Source organism: Manis pentadactyla, chromosome 3 (assembly GCF_030020395.1).
Source record: "Manis pentadactyla isolate mManPen7 chromosome 3, mManPen7.hap1, whole genome shotgun sequence".
NCBI classification, from domain to species: Eukaryota; Metazoa; Chordata; class Mammalia; order Pholidota; family Manidae; genus Manis; species Manis pentadactyla.
The window spans coordinates 26706155-26724204 of record NC_080021.1 but is presented as its reverse complement, the minus strand read 5'-3'; the positions used below and the strand labels follow the sequence as shown (position 1 = coordinate 26724204).

At 37.3% G+C, this 18050-nt stretch overlaps 1 protein-coding gene across 8 annotated transcripts in view; it reads right to left on the bottom strand.

Annotated features, from left to right (window-relative positions):
- Positions 1-1478: 1478 nt before the first annotated feature.
- Positions 1479-18050, bottom strand: part of TRPS1 (transcriptional repressor GATA binding 1) — a 235762-nt gene continuing 219190 nt past the window's right edge. For all 8 annotated transcript variants that reach the window (XM_057497815.1, XM_057497814.1, XM_036876292.2 and 5 more), the window contains 2 exons: positions 9166-9288; positions 1479-6385 (listed from right to left, as the gene is read on the bottom strand). In XM_057497815.1, the coding sequence (XP_057353798.1) occupies positions 5324-6385; positions 9166-9288 (1185 nt within the window). In that variant the 3' untranslated portion in view covers positions 1479-5323. The remainder of the gene's footprint in view (positions 6386-9165; positions 9289-18050) is intronic.

Below are 18050 nucleotides of genomic sequence, written 5' to 3'. Positions count from 1 at the left end.
ACAAAATTGAATTCTTTTCTTAGCAACATGAAATCATTCCATACGAAAGACATTTTCTGCTGGTGAATATTGCTGTAAGTTAATTTTACATTGGCATTTTGAGATGTTTCCCACCCTCATCCCACCCACCAAAATTACCCATGTTGTCGAATAGTCTACCCAAAGGAATTTGGCATCTCTTATTGTGGTATTTGCCTGTTGGTAGCAATTAAGAAACTATGGTTTTTATCAGCCTTGTGATAGTTTTGCTTCTTAGAGTCAACACTATAGGCTTTCTGGATATGATATTTACAGCTCATCCTTAACAAAAATGACCCCAACCTCTCCTGGCCCTTGGGAACTGAGAGTTTAAATAAGCCCCTTGGCCATAAAATAATACTTGGCACTCCCACAGTGCCTTTCAACCAAGGATCTCAAAGTGCTTTACAAATAAGTACTACATTACCATTATTATTATTAATATTATTATTATTAATATATTTTTTTCCATTTTACAGGTGAGGAACCTGAGGAACAAGAAGAAAAAGTGATTCGCTGCAGGTCACATAATGAAAAATAACCAGGGGTGAAATCAGGAACCAGTTTTGAAGGACCATTTCCTCTGATGAAGGGTAAACCTTACTTCCATGTACAGCCATCCTCGCTTTACTCTGCTGTAGGATGGAGTGGAGCTGAGAGCGATACCTTTCCTTTCCAAAGAGTGACACATGAGCGCACGTCATTCAGTTTCCATGTCTGGGTTGAATTTCACATTTCCTTCATCCCTGACTTGACACACACTTGTGACCTAGCATCTTCCGAGGCCCTAATTACTGCGAATAGCCACGGGTGCTATCTGAACAACTGCACCACTATCAGCAACGTGTGAGTCCGCTGTCTATGAACAGTGATGGAAAACCAAAAGGAAGTGTTCTTCACAGAAGCCATCCCCTTTGCCCTTGGCCAAGTCTTTCTTTGGGAAAATAACACAGCCCTTCCAAGTCCCGAAGCATGTTTTTCTATCCTCTTCTCATTTACAGTTGCCTGATGATAGAATTCCACCTACTAGTACCTACCTTTGGTTAGCATATTTAGTTTCATATTCGGGTCGAATTTCAATTCCTCCATGTTCTCCTGTGATCTAGGACAGTCACCAAGTTTTCACCTACTTGATCACCAAAGATGACTTGGGTTTCTTTTGCCGTGGCCCTTAACTCAAAGACAGGAAGCCATGAGGTCATGCAAACTTTGGGCAAAAGGCTGGCACACAGCACAGAAGAGCTGACCACCAGCTTCTTGACGCCACGCTTCCACAGCTGGATGACATGTATCCCCCTCTAGGATTGTATTGATGTTCACTGACTGAACAGGCAGGCAGTTCCACGGATTCAAGACAGGTCACCTTCTGATGTTCTGCATCCACACAGCAGGAGGCTAACAATGATTTTAATAGCAGTATCGATACTCAATTTATTAAGAAAAACATATATCCTCAGGCATTTAAAAATATATATACATTTAATATTTTTGGAGCTGTATTTGCACTGGATCATAATAGATTATGTGCACATGTGCAATCAATGTGCTACCACAGGCTTCAACAAAGAGCTGTTAAACATAATCGCTTTCTTCTTCTCATTAGTAATTACCTTAGAAAAGAATCCCCCATGCTTGTTTTCTAAAATCTACCTTTATTAAAAGAAAACAGTTTAGAACAAAACATCACTACCTTAAAAGCTGATTTTTTTTTAAAGAACATCTCAATATGTCATGTAGAAAGAATGGGCACACTCTATTCTTCTTGAACTACGAAGTTAATGTGTTAACATTGAGAGTTCCGTCCTCTTCTCATATACTTAGTGTCTCTCAATCCACAACCTTCCAAGGTGGGTTGGCTCTTTATGAGGTGTCTATCCCAAACAACAGTATGAATGCGGTGAGAGATGAATAGAGAGAGGGTGAGAAAGGGGAGAATGCGAATGTGTAAGCTGGTCCTTGCCTGGTGTTTGATCTAAAGCTCAATTCATGATATAGACAAGTAATTTTAGAAGACATTTAAAAAGACAGCTTTTAAATGGCATACATTGATAGCTGGCATACAGTTTTCAACATAAGGGAAGACTTTTCCAAGAAGGGAAAAACCTAAATCATCTTTAAAGACCTCATAAAAGGTTAAGTACCTAAATAGCTCATTTAAAAATCACAGTTTAAGACAAAATGTCTCAGAAATCTTAAAACCAAATAATAAAAATAACAACCAACCATTTTTATATTTTGAGACCTAGAACAAAAGCTTTCATAAGTCATAAAATAAGGGGTTTTTTAGTGTTATAACAAATTTTCATCTTTTTAAAAAAGCCCAACCTCTCCTCCATCAAAATATGTATAATAATGAAAACAAAAATGAAAATAAAATAATAATAAAGGAATACGGAATAAGATCTATCATGTCAATGCTAACCAAGAATATTCTACTGAAAGTAGACTGATCATAAATATTCCAAGAATAGTGATATGTATTTTCCAATGCTAATCATTACTACTATGTCTGTGAAAAAAAATCAGATAAAAGAAAATAAAGGCATACATGCCAAAAGTGAACAACCTATTTGTGTTTGACACAATGGAGAAATTGCTTATGGAGTAGTTTTGCCCAAAAAGTCATACCTGTAATGTTGCCCAAGTTAATCAAACTTCTGGTATTTTGCTGATTTGAGCAGTCCACATTTAATGTTGCTTGAGGATTGCCATAGTGCACTGTTACTAGTCTTTTTACTAAGAAAGTTAAATACTGTTTAGTTGTTTGGGAAGTCTCCTTTCTTTTATAGATTCTTAATTGCCACCTCTCAAGTCTGCCTGTACATTTTGAGATGCATTCATCAAAATTCCTAAGAAAGATAAATCACATCACATAGTTTGAAGGTCAAAGCTCCTCATTCCACTTCTTTATTTCAGTTTATGAAAATATTTGAGCTACCGGACAGGTGAGATCAGAATAGGGCCCTTTAGAAACGAAACTGAAGCTGAAGGCTTAGTCCTGATTTCACTCTATGTCTGTCTCTCTCTGTTTTATAACATGAAAATTAATTAATTTTTTTTACATGAAAACGAAAATGCAAGAATGGAAATGACAACACAACATCAGAAGAACATTTTTAAACTTCATTCACTACAATCGTCATGAACTGGTTGAACTCTACCTGCCATCCAACTTTAAGAAACGAAGACCTGGCACTGTGGAAAAGAAACAAAACCCAAACAGAACAAAACGATACAAACCAACTGCAAGTTAATGTAAAAATGGAGTGCAAATGCGACTACAGAATGCAATAAAAACATCAGTGCTGCAGTCCCAGCAGCACTTATCAAAATAATTTCTGAAATGTTTCATCTGAAACACAGACAAAGCAATAAAAAGAGGATATATGTTTATCATTTTAAGCATAACAATGTGAGTTAAGAGCTTAAAAATTAAAAAAAAAAGTACTTGGAATGAATAGTGCTACCCTTTTTTTCCTAAGTAGGCATAAAAATATTTTCATTTCCTTCTTGTTTTCCATACCATTATATCAAGAACTTTCATTTGTTTCACGTTTCCAACTTCAATGCACACGCACACGCACACACACACACACACGCACGCGCACACACACACAAAAAGATATCTACTGCAATAGAAATAGTTGCTTCATTACCTTGTTTGCTACATTTGCAAATGTAAACAGCTAGGCAGAGCCAGAACTGACTCTAATGCATGATGGAATATCTTTGTTGCATACGTACACTGTAGAAAATAATTATTCAATATGTCAGGCACCATTATTTGAAATGTAATACATTAATATTTACTAGAAAAATAAGTTTTTTTTTTCCTATTTGTTCTCCCAACTTCTTTAATGAAATAAGTTAATCTGACAGTGCATCCAGTAGCTTGTAATATCTTCTACATCTCCGTGGCAAAAAATAAACTACTGGTTGGGACAATATAATGCAAATTATTAAAGTCAGTCCTTGTACATACATCCTTGTAGCAAGCATTGAGGCTCGACTAACAGCACCTTTAACCAATTATTTAATGTTCAGTTATTTAGCCCTATTTCCCTGAGCAGTTATGCTGAGGAGCTTTCCCTTCATGGATAGTTTTACAAAGCTGTAAGTATTAAAAGTACTATGAAGACATACTTCTAAGAATCCTATTTAATGCTACTTAACTAAACCTGTATAAATCTAATGAAGGGATTGACTGGTACATACAATATACCAACTGTCAGTCTGTGGTAACGTAACCTTAGACGCTGCCTGACCACAAAGTTTGGAAATTATATTTAACCGAAAGAAAATAAATAAATACAGCAGGTTACCTTGTGGAGAAATACCGTGTGTTCTATAAGCAAATTAAGCCCATGATCTGAACATTTGTATCCATCTAGTCTTTTGAACTGAGGGGATCCCTTTCGATCTAATGTGCCAAGTGAGATTAGTGACCAAGAGGAGGCGTGAAAAACAAATCCAAACTGGTCCATTACATACAAGAAAGAAGGATCTGGCTAAAATAAAATTACTATGTAAGCATTGAGGACACTGTTTTTAAAAATGCATATATATTTGGACAAAATGAACCTAAGTTGCAAACAAAAGGACTACTTTTGAAAAGACTATTCGAACATCTAAAGGACAAAAATACCAGAGAGGGCGTGCATGTGTATGTACAGGCAGGGCTGGCCAAAATCACTGTGTCACCATCTGTCACTTTTCTTGCTGCTCTCTCACCAAGTCTAACCACAGCTCACATTTCTAGGTCTAAATCTGAAACATGGTCAATGAGAAGAGAAGGATGTAAGAGGGCGCCATTTTCCTTTCACTGCCCTGGAGATCAGATTTCTCGTCTGCCTAGCATTTCACGAGTCTTCTAAATTTAAGCAACAGTTTATAGGTCTTTGAACAAATGGCCAATGGGCAGCCCAATACTGCTTTAGCATCATGACATGTAAACCCTATCCAATTCTAGACAGCTTTGATCTCTTTCTTTACATAGTAATTGTAGTCTGGTGATACTTCTTACGGATGGTTTCCACCATACACGTTTGCGAAGATGGTTTTGACTTAATAGGTTGTAAAACATGACTATTTACCATCTTCCATTTTTTTCTCACTGACCATTTGTCTCACTTTTTAATCTTGGTAACCTACTCATTAAAAGAAAGAATAAAAGAAGGGAGTTTCATGTTGGATAAGGCAGGCTCTATGAAGTAATATTTTTAATAGGTCTTCATAAGACATTACAAGCTATTGAATTCCCATCAAGAAAACCTATTTCTATTTAATTGTGCTAAGTGCTAAGGTTTTACTCTTTAGGTTTTCCATTTTTTTCCGCTTGTGCATTGTTCCTATGCAGGCCCCTCTGGATATGAGTTGTGAAGTCATATTTGTCCGTGCAAAGATGCTGGCATATGCTGCACTGGAAAGGCCCACTGTCACCATGGCAACTCATATGCAAAGCATACATCACTTCATCCAGAAAGACAATGCCACAGTGCACACATTTTGTGGAAAGTTCATCTTGAGTACTTCTATCAACTTTCTCTGTTTTTACTACATTCAAGGGACCTTCATTTTTTACATTTGAGGGTGCCTTCGTTTTCTCCTTGGAGGCACCATTTGCGGTTGGCCCAGGTCTGGAATGCTTGATCGCCAAATCTAGAGGAATGTCATTGTCTGATCCAACAGCTGAGAAACGAGGAGGCAGACTGAAGGTGGGATAAGGCACATAGTTTTGGCAAGGATTTGGTAGGCCAGGCACATGACTCAAGTAGTGCGGATTCCCAGGAACGGAGAGCTTATATTTACTCCAGAACCGCAGCCAATCAGCTTCACTCTGGAAGTCATTATGTACAAAGGGAAGTCCAAAAAGGGGGTACTGGTACTTTTCAATGGGGCTGCCTGGTGGTGAATAATTTGGGTGTTTCGCGGGTCTCATGTACTTTTCTATGGGACTGCCTCTCTCGGAACTTCCTTTCCCTTCAGATACAGAGGAACTATTTCCTGGGTCTCCAGTACTTTCCTGAGGACTTTTTATCTGAATGTGCAAAGGTTGCATCCTTTTGTGAATATCCAGAGTTTGGCTGACCAGAACTGGCTGCTGAGCAGGATGGCTTTTAGTCAATGAACCCTGGGCTTCATATTTACTCAGGCTGGGGAGTGGAATTTCTCTCTGGTGACTTTCGGTTAAATGATCTTCCGACCTCCTCTCTAAGGGGCTTCCGTTGACCTGCTCCTCACTGCCACCCCTCTGTTGTTTGCTGAGCTGCTCAGCCTGAAGTGCCTCTGGGTTAAGGCGCTTTCTTGTTCTTCTCCTAATAATCTGCTCACCGTTGTTTTGTTTAATGATGTTCAAAGGCCTGGGAGTCTGCAGAGAATACACACACACAATACATAAAAGAAAAGCATTAAAAAATACATTAAAATGCATTAACAATTCCTGACAAATATAAACCATGCTTAAGTTCAAAGCAAAGATAGGCTTTTTGTTATAAATTTACTAAATCTCCTCCTTTTGCCCTAAGCAGGATCAGAGAGAGTAACCCAAGAGCATCGTTAGCCTAATTAAATCACGTCCATTTTTGCAGGGAGGGCTGAATACTTTAATCTACTTGAAAACAGCTTTTCCAAACTCAGTAGATTTTGGAATTGCATCATTTAGTGATAAAACTGTGCAGAAAGTTACTTGAAGAAATGTGATTTTTCTGAAATATTTCTCAACTTTTGAGTCATGCCCTAAGATGTCAACACAGTAAGTTGGAGACAGGTTTTGATAACAACTATGGAAAAATTATACATTGCTAGACACTGAATTGTTCCCCCTACCACCACCCATTCACATGTTGAGGCTCTAACTCCCAGGGTGACTATATTTGGAGATAGGGTCTTTAGGAGGTACATAAGGTGAAATCAAGGCCCAGAGAGGAGGTAGTCATCTGCAAGCCAGCAAGAGAGCCCTCACCAGAACCCGACCGTGCCGGCACCCTGATCTCAGACATCCAGCCTCCAAAACTGTGTGAAAAATACATTTCTGTTGTTTAAGCCACTCAATCTATGCTGTTCTGTATGGCAGCCTGAGCTCACCAGCACACACATTCTCCTAAATAACTGCACTGGTGAACTTAAAATATTAAATATCAGAGCATAAATAATCAAAGACAAACTGACAAAATCATGAGGAAACATCAGGTAATCAAAGCTGTATCAGTGGGAGTTTTTAAAAAATAACCTTTCACTTTTAATTGTCTTCCTGTGATAGTATATAACTACTATGGAACATGTTATTTGTTAGCAGGTGGAGCATTTGTCTTCTGTTGCAAATCTAATGCACTGGTAGCCTTGGTTCAAATATCCCATCTGCATTCTATCTGTACTTCAATTGAATGCTGACATTCACTTCAGCTTAAGCATTATATGATTGGTACTATGTAATGTTCCACAGGTGTTTATATTTGACTAAAATCCATATATAAGACTATATGTAATAAACACTTTACTTGCAGTAAGATCTCTACCTTTGACTTATAAAATCAAAAGAATAACTTTAACAAATATACATATTTACAGATTAAAATTTAGGAAAACTGTTTAAATGGGCTAAAATCTGATTTTTCTAAAGGATTACTGGATATATGAATATATGTGATATGGACCTTGTGAATTATTTCTAGAGACGATGCACCTTAATGCATGATAATACCTTTTATACATTAAACAAAATATAACTATAGATCCTGTTTGGAATGTTTCTTTTGTCACAAGGTGTTTTGAGGGGAAGAAAGATAACACACTTGTTACTGACAAATCAATTACTGGTTCCAGAATGAAAATGCCACATCCCTTGGAGATGCCAGGTGCATTTATATTGTGCAGAATGTTCATGTTTATAAACGTCATATTCATATTATAAAAATACACACTACTTAATTTCTAGCTTATAAAGGAACCAGAAATTTGCATTAGTAACTTTTTTAAACATTCACAACTTTTGTGGCAGTCTTTGACATGAAATGTGAGCATAACCTTTATGTATTTAAATTTAAGATTTAAAAAACTCAGAACGAAAAACACCTAATTTCTGAAGAGATGATATTAAAATAATTGTAAAAGAAAGAGTTTACTTTATATCACAGTTGTTAAATTATCATAACCTGGAAGAGCAGTAGTTTAATTAATTCTTGGTCTATGATTGGCCAGAGTTCAATTACAATCATTAATGTCACTACTCATTATAATGGAAGCTTATTGCTGCACTTAAATGGTAAAGGTTGATAGAAAGCAAAGTGGTGTGGTGGTGGTGGTGGGAAGAATCTTTCTACTAGCTACGTGCTAATAACTCAGGTTTTTACAGTTTACCACCAATTAGTATTGTTGGCAGCATGCATTTCTTAAGAGTGTTTCCAATGGTCCATTTATGAGGACGTTTTGTCTAAAATTGTATTCCCTGTAGCTGTAATTTATTCATTGGCTGTGCTAGGAGCTACGGTAAAATGCCAAACAAAATGAAAAGGCAGAGGGAAATTGATTTCTGTTTTCTAAATGGGGTATTCCTATTTTTAAAGGTAGCTCTTGTCAGCAGATAAACTTTCTAAACTAAAAAAATATCCTTTAGGAAGTCAAATGCATATACAGATGGGGGAATTTGTGAATTTAAATTTCATCATAGAATTCTAACTATAATTGGAAAGAAATTACTGGAAGCACCTCAGCCAGATATCTTAGAACATGAGGCATCTTTGCACCTTACTCTACTCCTATGTGTGCTGTGTGGGCGCTCAGATTCCTCACTAAAATATCCCCTGGAAGCATCTGGGTCCTAGGTCAGAACTGCTCTCCTGAATGCGCCCAACCTCCAGCCCCTGAAGTAGCTAAGACAACACGTGCCAAATTCCATATCTGTTACGCGAAGTTCCCACGAATCAATCATTTTCCTCTTTTACATCACAAGAAGCATAATGCATTCCTAATGATCTCAAACGTATGTCCCCATAACATTTAACGCCATTGCATCATAAATCACATGTACCCTCAAAGTGACTGTATTAAACTCGGCAAGGGCAGGCACTGCAAGCCAGGGAATGGTACTTATTACACCACAGACCAGCTGCTTTATAAAACTTTTCTTGAAGCAGTCTAACAAGTTCTTACCGAGTGAAGCTTCTGGTAGAGGCCACACGCATTGCATACATATCCGCCATTTGCATTCTTTCGCCAGAGAGAGGTCTTTGTGGTCAAGCAATTGGCACAAAAAACACCCGAGCCTCTACGCCTCTGAAATGGGGGAAGGGGGGGAAACACAAGGTCAGAGGTGAGTCACATGATCTGTGGAGTTAGACCAAATCAACCCAGGAGTTTTGTCTTTAGACTAGCAACAATGACAGTATAAAACCACACAGCCCATAATGAGGTCAGGTTCAATTGTGTTTAATAGGCACCACTGATTTTCATTATAATTAACCCTACAGTGATGGATGAGGTGTGTGCAACACCAAAGGCTTTTCACAGAAACAGCTTTAACTTTTTGAACTTTGGGTTTTGTGCCTTTAATGATGGCTCCTAAGCGCTGAACTCTAAAATATACCTTTTGAAAGTGTCAAAACCAAAGTCAAAAGACAGCGCATGGCAGTATGTTTAATATGTTTTTGAAACAGAGGAGCACAGGCTACCTGAGCTTTAAAATACAGTCAAGGTTGGAATAAATACAACACGTAAACCACTTACAGTTAAACCTGACTTGTGTCTTTTTTTTGTACATCATTCGTGTAAACTAAGTATTAAAAGAATGTGAGGCACTCGATTTTAGGTTTTAGACTGCAACAGTAAAATCTGAAAGTGAGCACCTTCTATTTCCCACAGCCGAGAGGACCAGCAGAAACTTACACCAACTAGAAGTATAGTATTACTAATGAGAACTCTTATGAGGTGCCTGCTTAAGCCAGACAACATAGTCCCATCAATGGCTATTTATTTATTTTATTTGACTCAGACTTGGAAATCACAAGCATTTCTGAATACAAATTGATTTTGGTGGGCTGCATTCTGTAATCACCAGATTCAGAGATAATCTAAGAATATTTGAAAGTAGATAATTAGTACTGCTTGCTCCATTCTTGCCATCAAGTAATGATTCCATTAAACTCATTGAAACAAAAGTCAGGCTGTGTTTGTACGCGCGTGCAAATACGGACAGGCAGGAAATGGAACTCTCTTGCTGCAGAAAGAGGCCGCCTGAATTGCAACTCCACTTGCCTTTCTCTAGGAAGCAAAGCCTTTAATGATAAAATACGCATATTAGATAAGAAGTGGAAAAAATCTTGCTGGAACCCCATTTTATTATACATTTAAAATTACAAATACCGTAAGTCAAAATTTCAGGGATTCATAAAATTTAGGCAATTTATTTAACTTGAGTCCATACTGTAGACGGCTGGTATCCTTGCCAAGAAAATACAATGGTTATAATTGTGCTCTGATACATTTCAAATGGAAAGCTTTCTGCAGACATAATTTTGGCTTCAAGACTGGAACACTTTCTTGGCATTGAAAGGGCATTTGATTCATCGGGTGTTTCACAATGTATCACTAAAAAGACCTGGTGAGCAGCCAGTTCCCTATAGGGTAATTTTTCCATCCAGATGCAAGTGCTATCAGAGGCCCTCGTCAGCTAAACTAATTATGATCTTGCAATTGCTGATGCCTGCTCACTCTAACATTCGACATCCTCCATTAATCATCAATACAAGGAAAATGAATGAAACGTAAAGAAATGAGGGCCGGTAAGCTGCACAGCCATAAAAATCTGAAATGAGAGCAATAATTTAGCAAGATTGGGGGAATGTTTTTAGTGAGCACAAAGTCAGGCTAACAATTGCCCTTTTCAACCAAGAACACGATTTCATTAGTGTAGCAGGTTGTGCTACTTTGGATGATGTAATAAATGCTTGATTTTTTTTTCACAAAGATAATCTCTGGCTCCCCTTTTTCTCCCTCCCCTCCCCAAGTCGGGACCAGGAATGTATCATAAATTTATAAACCTCAGTAAGAGCAAAAGCAAATGGGTGTCAGTTCACAAGTGCCAGTGTTGACCTACTGCAAAAGTAGAGAGACTCCTGTTTCCCAAAAATCAAGGAACTCTTAGAGGTTGTGTTTATTGAATACTCCAGGGCCCCCCTTTTCCTGAAGCAAGTTGGGGAGCCGTTAGGTTATAATTGTGAAACTTCCCTGGGGTCACACCATCTTCTTCTTAGATCTAAATGACATGTTTGGCAAATAAACACCAACTTGATCCACATAAAGCCACTGTAAATGTCCATTTGGAAACCAACCCACATATATGGCTGAGGCTCAAATTTGAATGTGTAACCATTCTCCAGACTGCTTTTCTTTCCTTATGCCCTGGGTGCTTGACACAGCATGCCAAAGTGGGTGTAATCCTGTTTTCAGAGAGTGTTTCAATCCTTGCACAATTTTGTGCTTAATTCTCTTGCAAAGAAAATGCCCTTCATTAGTTAGAGGGGAAGTCCTGAAATTACAGCACTAGTTTCTACAGGCATATCTTGATTAAGCAGCACTTATGCTCTAATCAAGGCTGGTATATTTAAGGTAAACCATACCTGTATTTTAAATATACCAGGGGTACTTTCGATTCACTTACCCAGTACAGCATGGAGGTGAATAATCATGTTTAGGAGTCAGACTACTTATATTCAAAACATGTCTCTGCCTTTTGCAGGCTGCAACTTTGGGCAAGTCACTAGACCTCTCAATGCTTAAATGTCCCTGTCTCTGAAGTGTGAGCTGCTGTATTACAGGAGCTCATGGATGTAATTAAAACAGTGCCAGCGATATAGTAAACTTTGTAAGTTAGCCACTTGTCGAGGGGGTTCAACTGTGATTTCTTCCTTGAGAAAAAATACTTTGTTAGTTTTTCATCTCCTTAGTCTACCAATTGAGCCTTTTAGATATACTTAAAACATATAGCTGGATATTACCAACTGTATTTCATTTTGTCAATCTTATCAAACATGAGAATGGAAAGTTGAGTCAGAGTGAAATCCCTTGGTGTTCACACCCAGAATTCAGCAGGAGCGCGCTCGTGTGGGGGCGGAGAGCGGGAGGGAGGTGAGAAACACTTGACACATTAAGTCACCTCCCATCTAAACAGACCTATCATGTTGGTAAGCACTGAAGAGCCTTATTTTTGGTGCACCTGGAATTTCTGGAAGCAGCAGAGAAGGTGGGAGAAGCGGATAGTGTCCTTAGCTATGTGACCAGAGAATCACACAACTGTGCCACATCTTCCAAACCACAACACAGGTGAAAGTCCTGACACAGTCACACTGTGTATAATGTCATCTTGCTGGACACAGTAAGGCACTGCTCTTGAAGTTATCAACATCTTCAGTCCAATCAAGTGCAGAGAAGCAGTTGCCAAAGGAAGGCAGAATAGAAGTCTCCCTTGCCCCACTTTTAAAAAACAATCTTGGCCTTGTTAGAGAGAAAGAATGGCACTGAAGACCTTATTGCATTCTAGTTTATCATGCATGACAGAGTTCTAAAATATTTTTTCCTTCTCCATTAGACTATGTTTGTTAAGGACAGAAATCATGTTTCCTAACAGGCATCAAATATAGGTAATAAGTATGTAGGACAGTGCTCAAAACATTAATAAAGTTGAACCTGCTATTGTTATCATCAGTACTATTTTTAAAAATATCATCAGTACTATTTTTTTAAATAACTTTTTAAAACTATTGCTTTTAAATGTCTCTTATTCAGGTTGACAAGTTCATCTCCAGCTGGGCAGAGAAGGCCAGTGATGTTGTAGAAAATAAAATCAAGAGAACTAATTTTCTAGTCCTACCTTTCACACTTACTTTTGACAAACAGCTGAAGCCAAGTACATGCTAGGTCCTAAGGATACAAGATTGGTAAAACAAAGCACCAATATTCCTTTACACACATCTTCATAGTGATATGCTGCAGATGCTTCTATTACCTGCATGTGTATGTTTAAATGGTAAGATTGTTTCCCTTTTTTCTATAAGCTGTTTTTAAGATGGATAATAATTTTACCTTCATGACTTTGTGTAGGAGGGAGGAGAATGTAGTCACATTAAAAGGGATGCTTCTGGGAAAAGGCATGATACGGGTAAGTAGCTAGTGGGTCACACCAGTGGCATATGTGAGGCACACGTACTGTTCAGCATGATCTTACTCTCCTCTCAGGCTGAGGGAGAGCTGCACTCCTACGTCTCTGGAGCAACACACAGTCATAGCATTCTCTGGGCTTGGCCTTCTCTAAGGGCACCTGCTACCTCTATGGGGGCAGAAGGCGAGAGTGAAGGAAGGTGAGCCAAAAACCAAATCTATGTGAAAGTCACCTCAACTGACAATTTTTACAGAGGAAATTACAGAATCAAACAATTCAAGGAGTTATTTTGTAAGTCCAATTTTTAATAGTTTGCCTAATAACTTGTGTATTCCATGGCAAAGTCATAGACTTATAGTTAAAGTTGAGACTTTAGGCCTCCATGTTATGTCTGTTTGGCTGGCAACCTCCCTTGTGAAAAAGAAGGATAGTAGTAGGAACACTTAATTGTAAGGAATTCTGAAGCCAGCCCAGTGACCAGCCTAGCAAGTGCTTTTCAGTGAAAATTACTGAGAATTCTTCAGATCATCGGTTTTCTTTCCATATTTCAAATGTATTATAACAATATTGATTTTCACAATAGCAATTTAAGTGATGAATCTGGAGAATCCTCCATGACAGGATTTGAAATAGAAAGTGACACACCCATTTTTTAACATAATTTAAATAAATCCAACATAATTTTTTTTTCCTACTGTGGAGTGCACCAAGAAGTATGTAACTACATAACTTAAAAAACAAAACCGAAAACAAACTCCCCAAATACTTCAGTCTTTACGTTCCCAGTTAACCATTGTATGGTGGCCCTGGTTTTACATTTTTCTAAGCTTCTGATTCAAGTTCTGCTTTTAGGGGGCTTAATTTCTTAGTTATGTATCACTCTGGGTTGAGCCTTGGCACATGTGTTGGTAAACCCAGATGTGATTTTATGGAAAAAAAACAAAAAACAAAGAAAGGTTTTAAAATTAGTTCAGCTGCTTTTATTGCTTATTTTATTTCATTGTTTGAATATCAGCCCAAAACAAATATTTTAAGGTTTTCAAATTTCATTATTAAGAAAAAATTGATTTCATTTAATTAATAAAATGTAAATTTGATTGACTTATTCATTCAAGTGGTTTACCATTTAGAGGCATGGATATTCATCCCCAAGTACAGAAATGATCCTTTCCAATAGTTTTCTGTAAGTAAGAACCATACTGAAACCATGTAATTACATAATAAACCTTGATAGGCAGAGTATTTACTCACATTTTTTATGGTTTTATATCTTAGCTATTTTAAATCTAATCAATCTGAAATTTGATATGCATGCTGTTAGTCTGGATGTGCCGCAAATATTTTTAACTCTTTCAGCAATTTCTGTGTTTATTTGATTACATCAAGAATCTTTTGCGAACTTCATTTTAGGGAAATACACTGATGGCTATGATAGAACCTTCTGGTACAATTCTGTAGTAATAAAATTTCAGCGGTAAATTTAATTCAGTTCAAGTTCTGGGAATAATTATTGGATGTCCACCATGTGCCTGGCACTGTGTTAGAGGTGATGTATATGATAGACACAGTCTGCCATCTCTCAGTTTCCAGTAGAACCTGCTGAGAACATACTAAACGTAGAGCTAACGTGATACAAACTGAGATTGTTCATGCACACTGACAATTTAATTCATGTAAATTAAATGGAAACTTTTCCAAAGAGTATTTCCCATGAATAAATCTCATTTAAAGGCTGAAAGTTTTCTAAGAATCAGAGAGCTTACTATATGTGCTCCTTTATAAAAAATGGATAGTAGTCTAGTCATTTCAGAAACAAGTTGACCCTTGTTTAGTGTCCCATTGGTAATAATGTCCTATCAACAGTACTGCCTTATAACCAAAAGAGTTGGTGCATTAAATAATGTGTTCATTACTGTAATATATATAGTAGACATTCAATAATTCTCAGTAAATGATGAATATTATCTTAGTTGTTATCTCAATTATTCGCCACTTGGAGATATAGAAGGCTATATCCACTCCCAGTTCCCTGCAATACAGAATTAACCAGCTATTGACTACACATCAGTAGAGGTTACAGAATATATAGACTGCAGCACCTCAAACCTTCTAAAAAAAATGGTGGCTTGCAATGAACACCTTTAAATTAATAATCAATATTTTATTGGAAGCACAGGCTGGCCAATATTTAGCAAGAGCAGGAAAAGAACTCTGCCAACAGAAAGCAATAGTTACCAATATTTTGGCTGACTTTTGTTCCAAAAAAATTGTGAAGAATTAGTTGAAATGGGATGTGCAGCAGGTCTCTGCCTGCTGTAAAAAAGCCCTCTTTGCCCTCAGATTTCTTGCCAGAAGATTAAAGAGATGCTACAAGGTTCAACCATACACCGATCTTACAATCACCTATCTCAAAGTTTGGAAACCTGTTTGGCCTGCTTATTAAATTCACTTCCTCAACACATCAGCAAAGATAATGGAGACCAGTGTGAACTAAACTGACATCACTAGCTAGGAGCAATGGAACAACTTCTGTTCCAGGATATGAGACAATACATGCTCCAGGAATCATACATTGTACCTGGGTATGAATGCTCCTAAGACATTCTACTCACATGGCACCACATGGGATGTGACCAATACATCAGGAAACATTAGTGTGTTGAACACATTAGCTCTATTTCTCCTGAGATGCAATTGGTGATTCTTAGAGTGGGACAGTAGAAAAACTAAGAATTCACAATGCATATGCCATATTTTAAATTATTCCTATGGATTCTTCAAATCTGCAGAATTTAGAAATTTGTCATATACACATAGGACCCACCACAGAAGGATCCCATCTCTGTTCTCTGACTTACCCATACCTGGTAAATGAGCAAAGCAAATATTCAATGTCATACACAAATTACATAACAGAACCAGGGCTAGAAAAACACAGATCTTTGGAGTTCTAATAGTGTTGTTTCTGTAATAATGTTGTTTCTTTAAAGGAAAATGCATTTGCATGGTCAAAAATATGGCTGAAAATTTGCACTGTCTTTTTTCATTCCACATGGAAATTACCATTATCAGAAAAACTACTCAAGCTCCTCGCGGCCTCTGTTTCTGCCAGCCTGGATCCATTTTCAGCTTCAGCTACAACAACGGTTGATGAGTTGTTCTAAAGGTACTTTTTTCAATGCCAGTCCCCAAATCTGACACTGAAAAGGGGAAAAAAAAGCTTTGCGAAGTACAGTTGAACAATTTTAGTGCCTCTAAGGCAAACTTCAGCATGACAGTAGAAGAACTGAATTTGTTTTAGTAAATATATTGCAAATTTCATTTAAGCAATATATTGTAGTGAACACATTATGGGAATTATTCACATTACAAAAATAAAAATTTTGGTGATAGAGACCTGTTCTACAAAAAGCCGAAAGTTCAAAGGGCTCACTTAAGTATTTAACTAAAGACACAAATAGTGATTTTATGTTATCTATATAAGGTTGCCTTTATAATAGATAATGATGACTGGTTATTTTGAAAGAAACAAAAATTACCAATTTATAATCAGTAGTTCTCTTCATATTAGCTAACAGATTTGCAGGGTTCATGAAGTGTTACCATCTTCAAGGCATTTACATATACATCCATGGTTCCTCAAAGGTTCCTAACATTCTTGGGAGTCATAAAATCTTTTGATGACATTTATGACACTCTCCCCAAGAAAAAAAGATATCAAAATATTTTATAAATAACTTTAGGATGTGCAAAAGAATGTCATTCACATATATATACACACAAAGATTCATATGGATCTGAGTGCCCATGGATCCCAAAGTAAATAACCGATCTATGTTATTCCAGTTCAGATTCAAAATGAATCCCTAAGTATTATTACTATTCTCCTACTTTTTTGATGAGGTGAAAGACTGAGAATGATTCTTCTTCAACTTACCAACTGTCAAAAAATAGATATCCCAATCCACAAATCTAGGTAAAACACAGGATTGTAGTCTAAAAGCCATTTTTTAATAAATTATCCAATCGAATTCTCTTGTTTGACTATTTTTTGTCCCTTCATTAACAGTCACCATCACATATTTAGTATTTATCAAATACTTATTATGTGTAGGATAATATACTATATGTTTAGTTTCATTATACAACATCTTCAAAAATGATCTTAAGAGACAGGTGGAATTATCATCATCATTATTATTATTACCACTACTGCCACCATCACCACCACCACCACTACTGCAAGTATTATTGTTTTTATTATTGTTATTCCCTCCACTTTACAGATGAGAAGACTGAGACTTAGAAACACATTTCAGTTCCTAATAGCAGGGCTCACATACAAACCCAGGTCTCCCTCATTTCCGAACTGCAGTTCCTAACCAAGTTCCATGACTTATTACTAAAGAGGCGATTGCGGAATTTTTACCAAAAATATTACACCATAGCTTGGCTTTGAAGAGCCCTTATCTCTTCAAACCACCATATAACAGCTGATTGAAATTATGCAAGTTTTGAGGTACCAGAAAGAAATGACTCATCCTTGATCAGATATGGCAACGATCTGTTTTGAGGTTGGTAGATACAGTCATAGCCAGAGGGACGCAGCATTCGGCTGATTGTAAGGAAGCAGGGGGCAGGGGGATGGGTGCGATACATGTGTTTTGATCTTGCCATCTCAAAAAAGAAAAAAAAAATGTATGTGAAATAAGCCTCTGCTTAAAAGCAGAAATTAGTGACACCACTGACTTGGCCCCACAGAATGCCGGTCGCATGGGAGGGTAGATGTGAATTAGCAGTTGTTTATTTTTGCATTTACCTTGGTAGAGGTGGGGTGGGAAAAATGGTGCTGGGGTTTGCATGAGTTCTGTAAACACATATG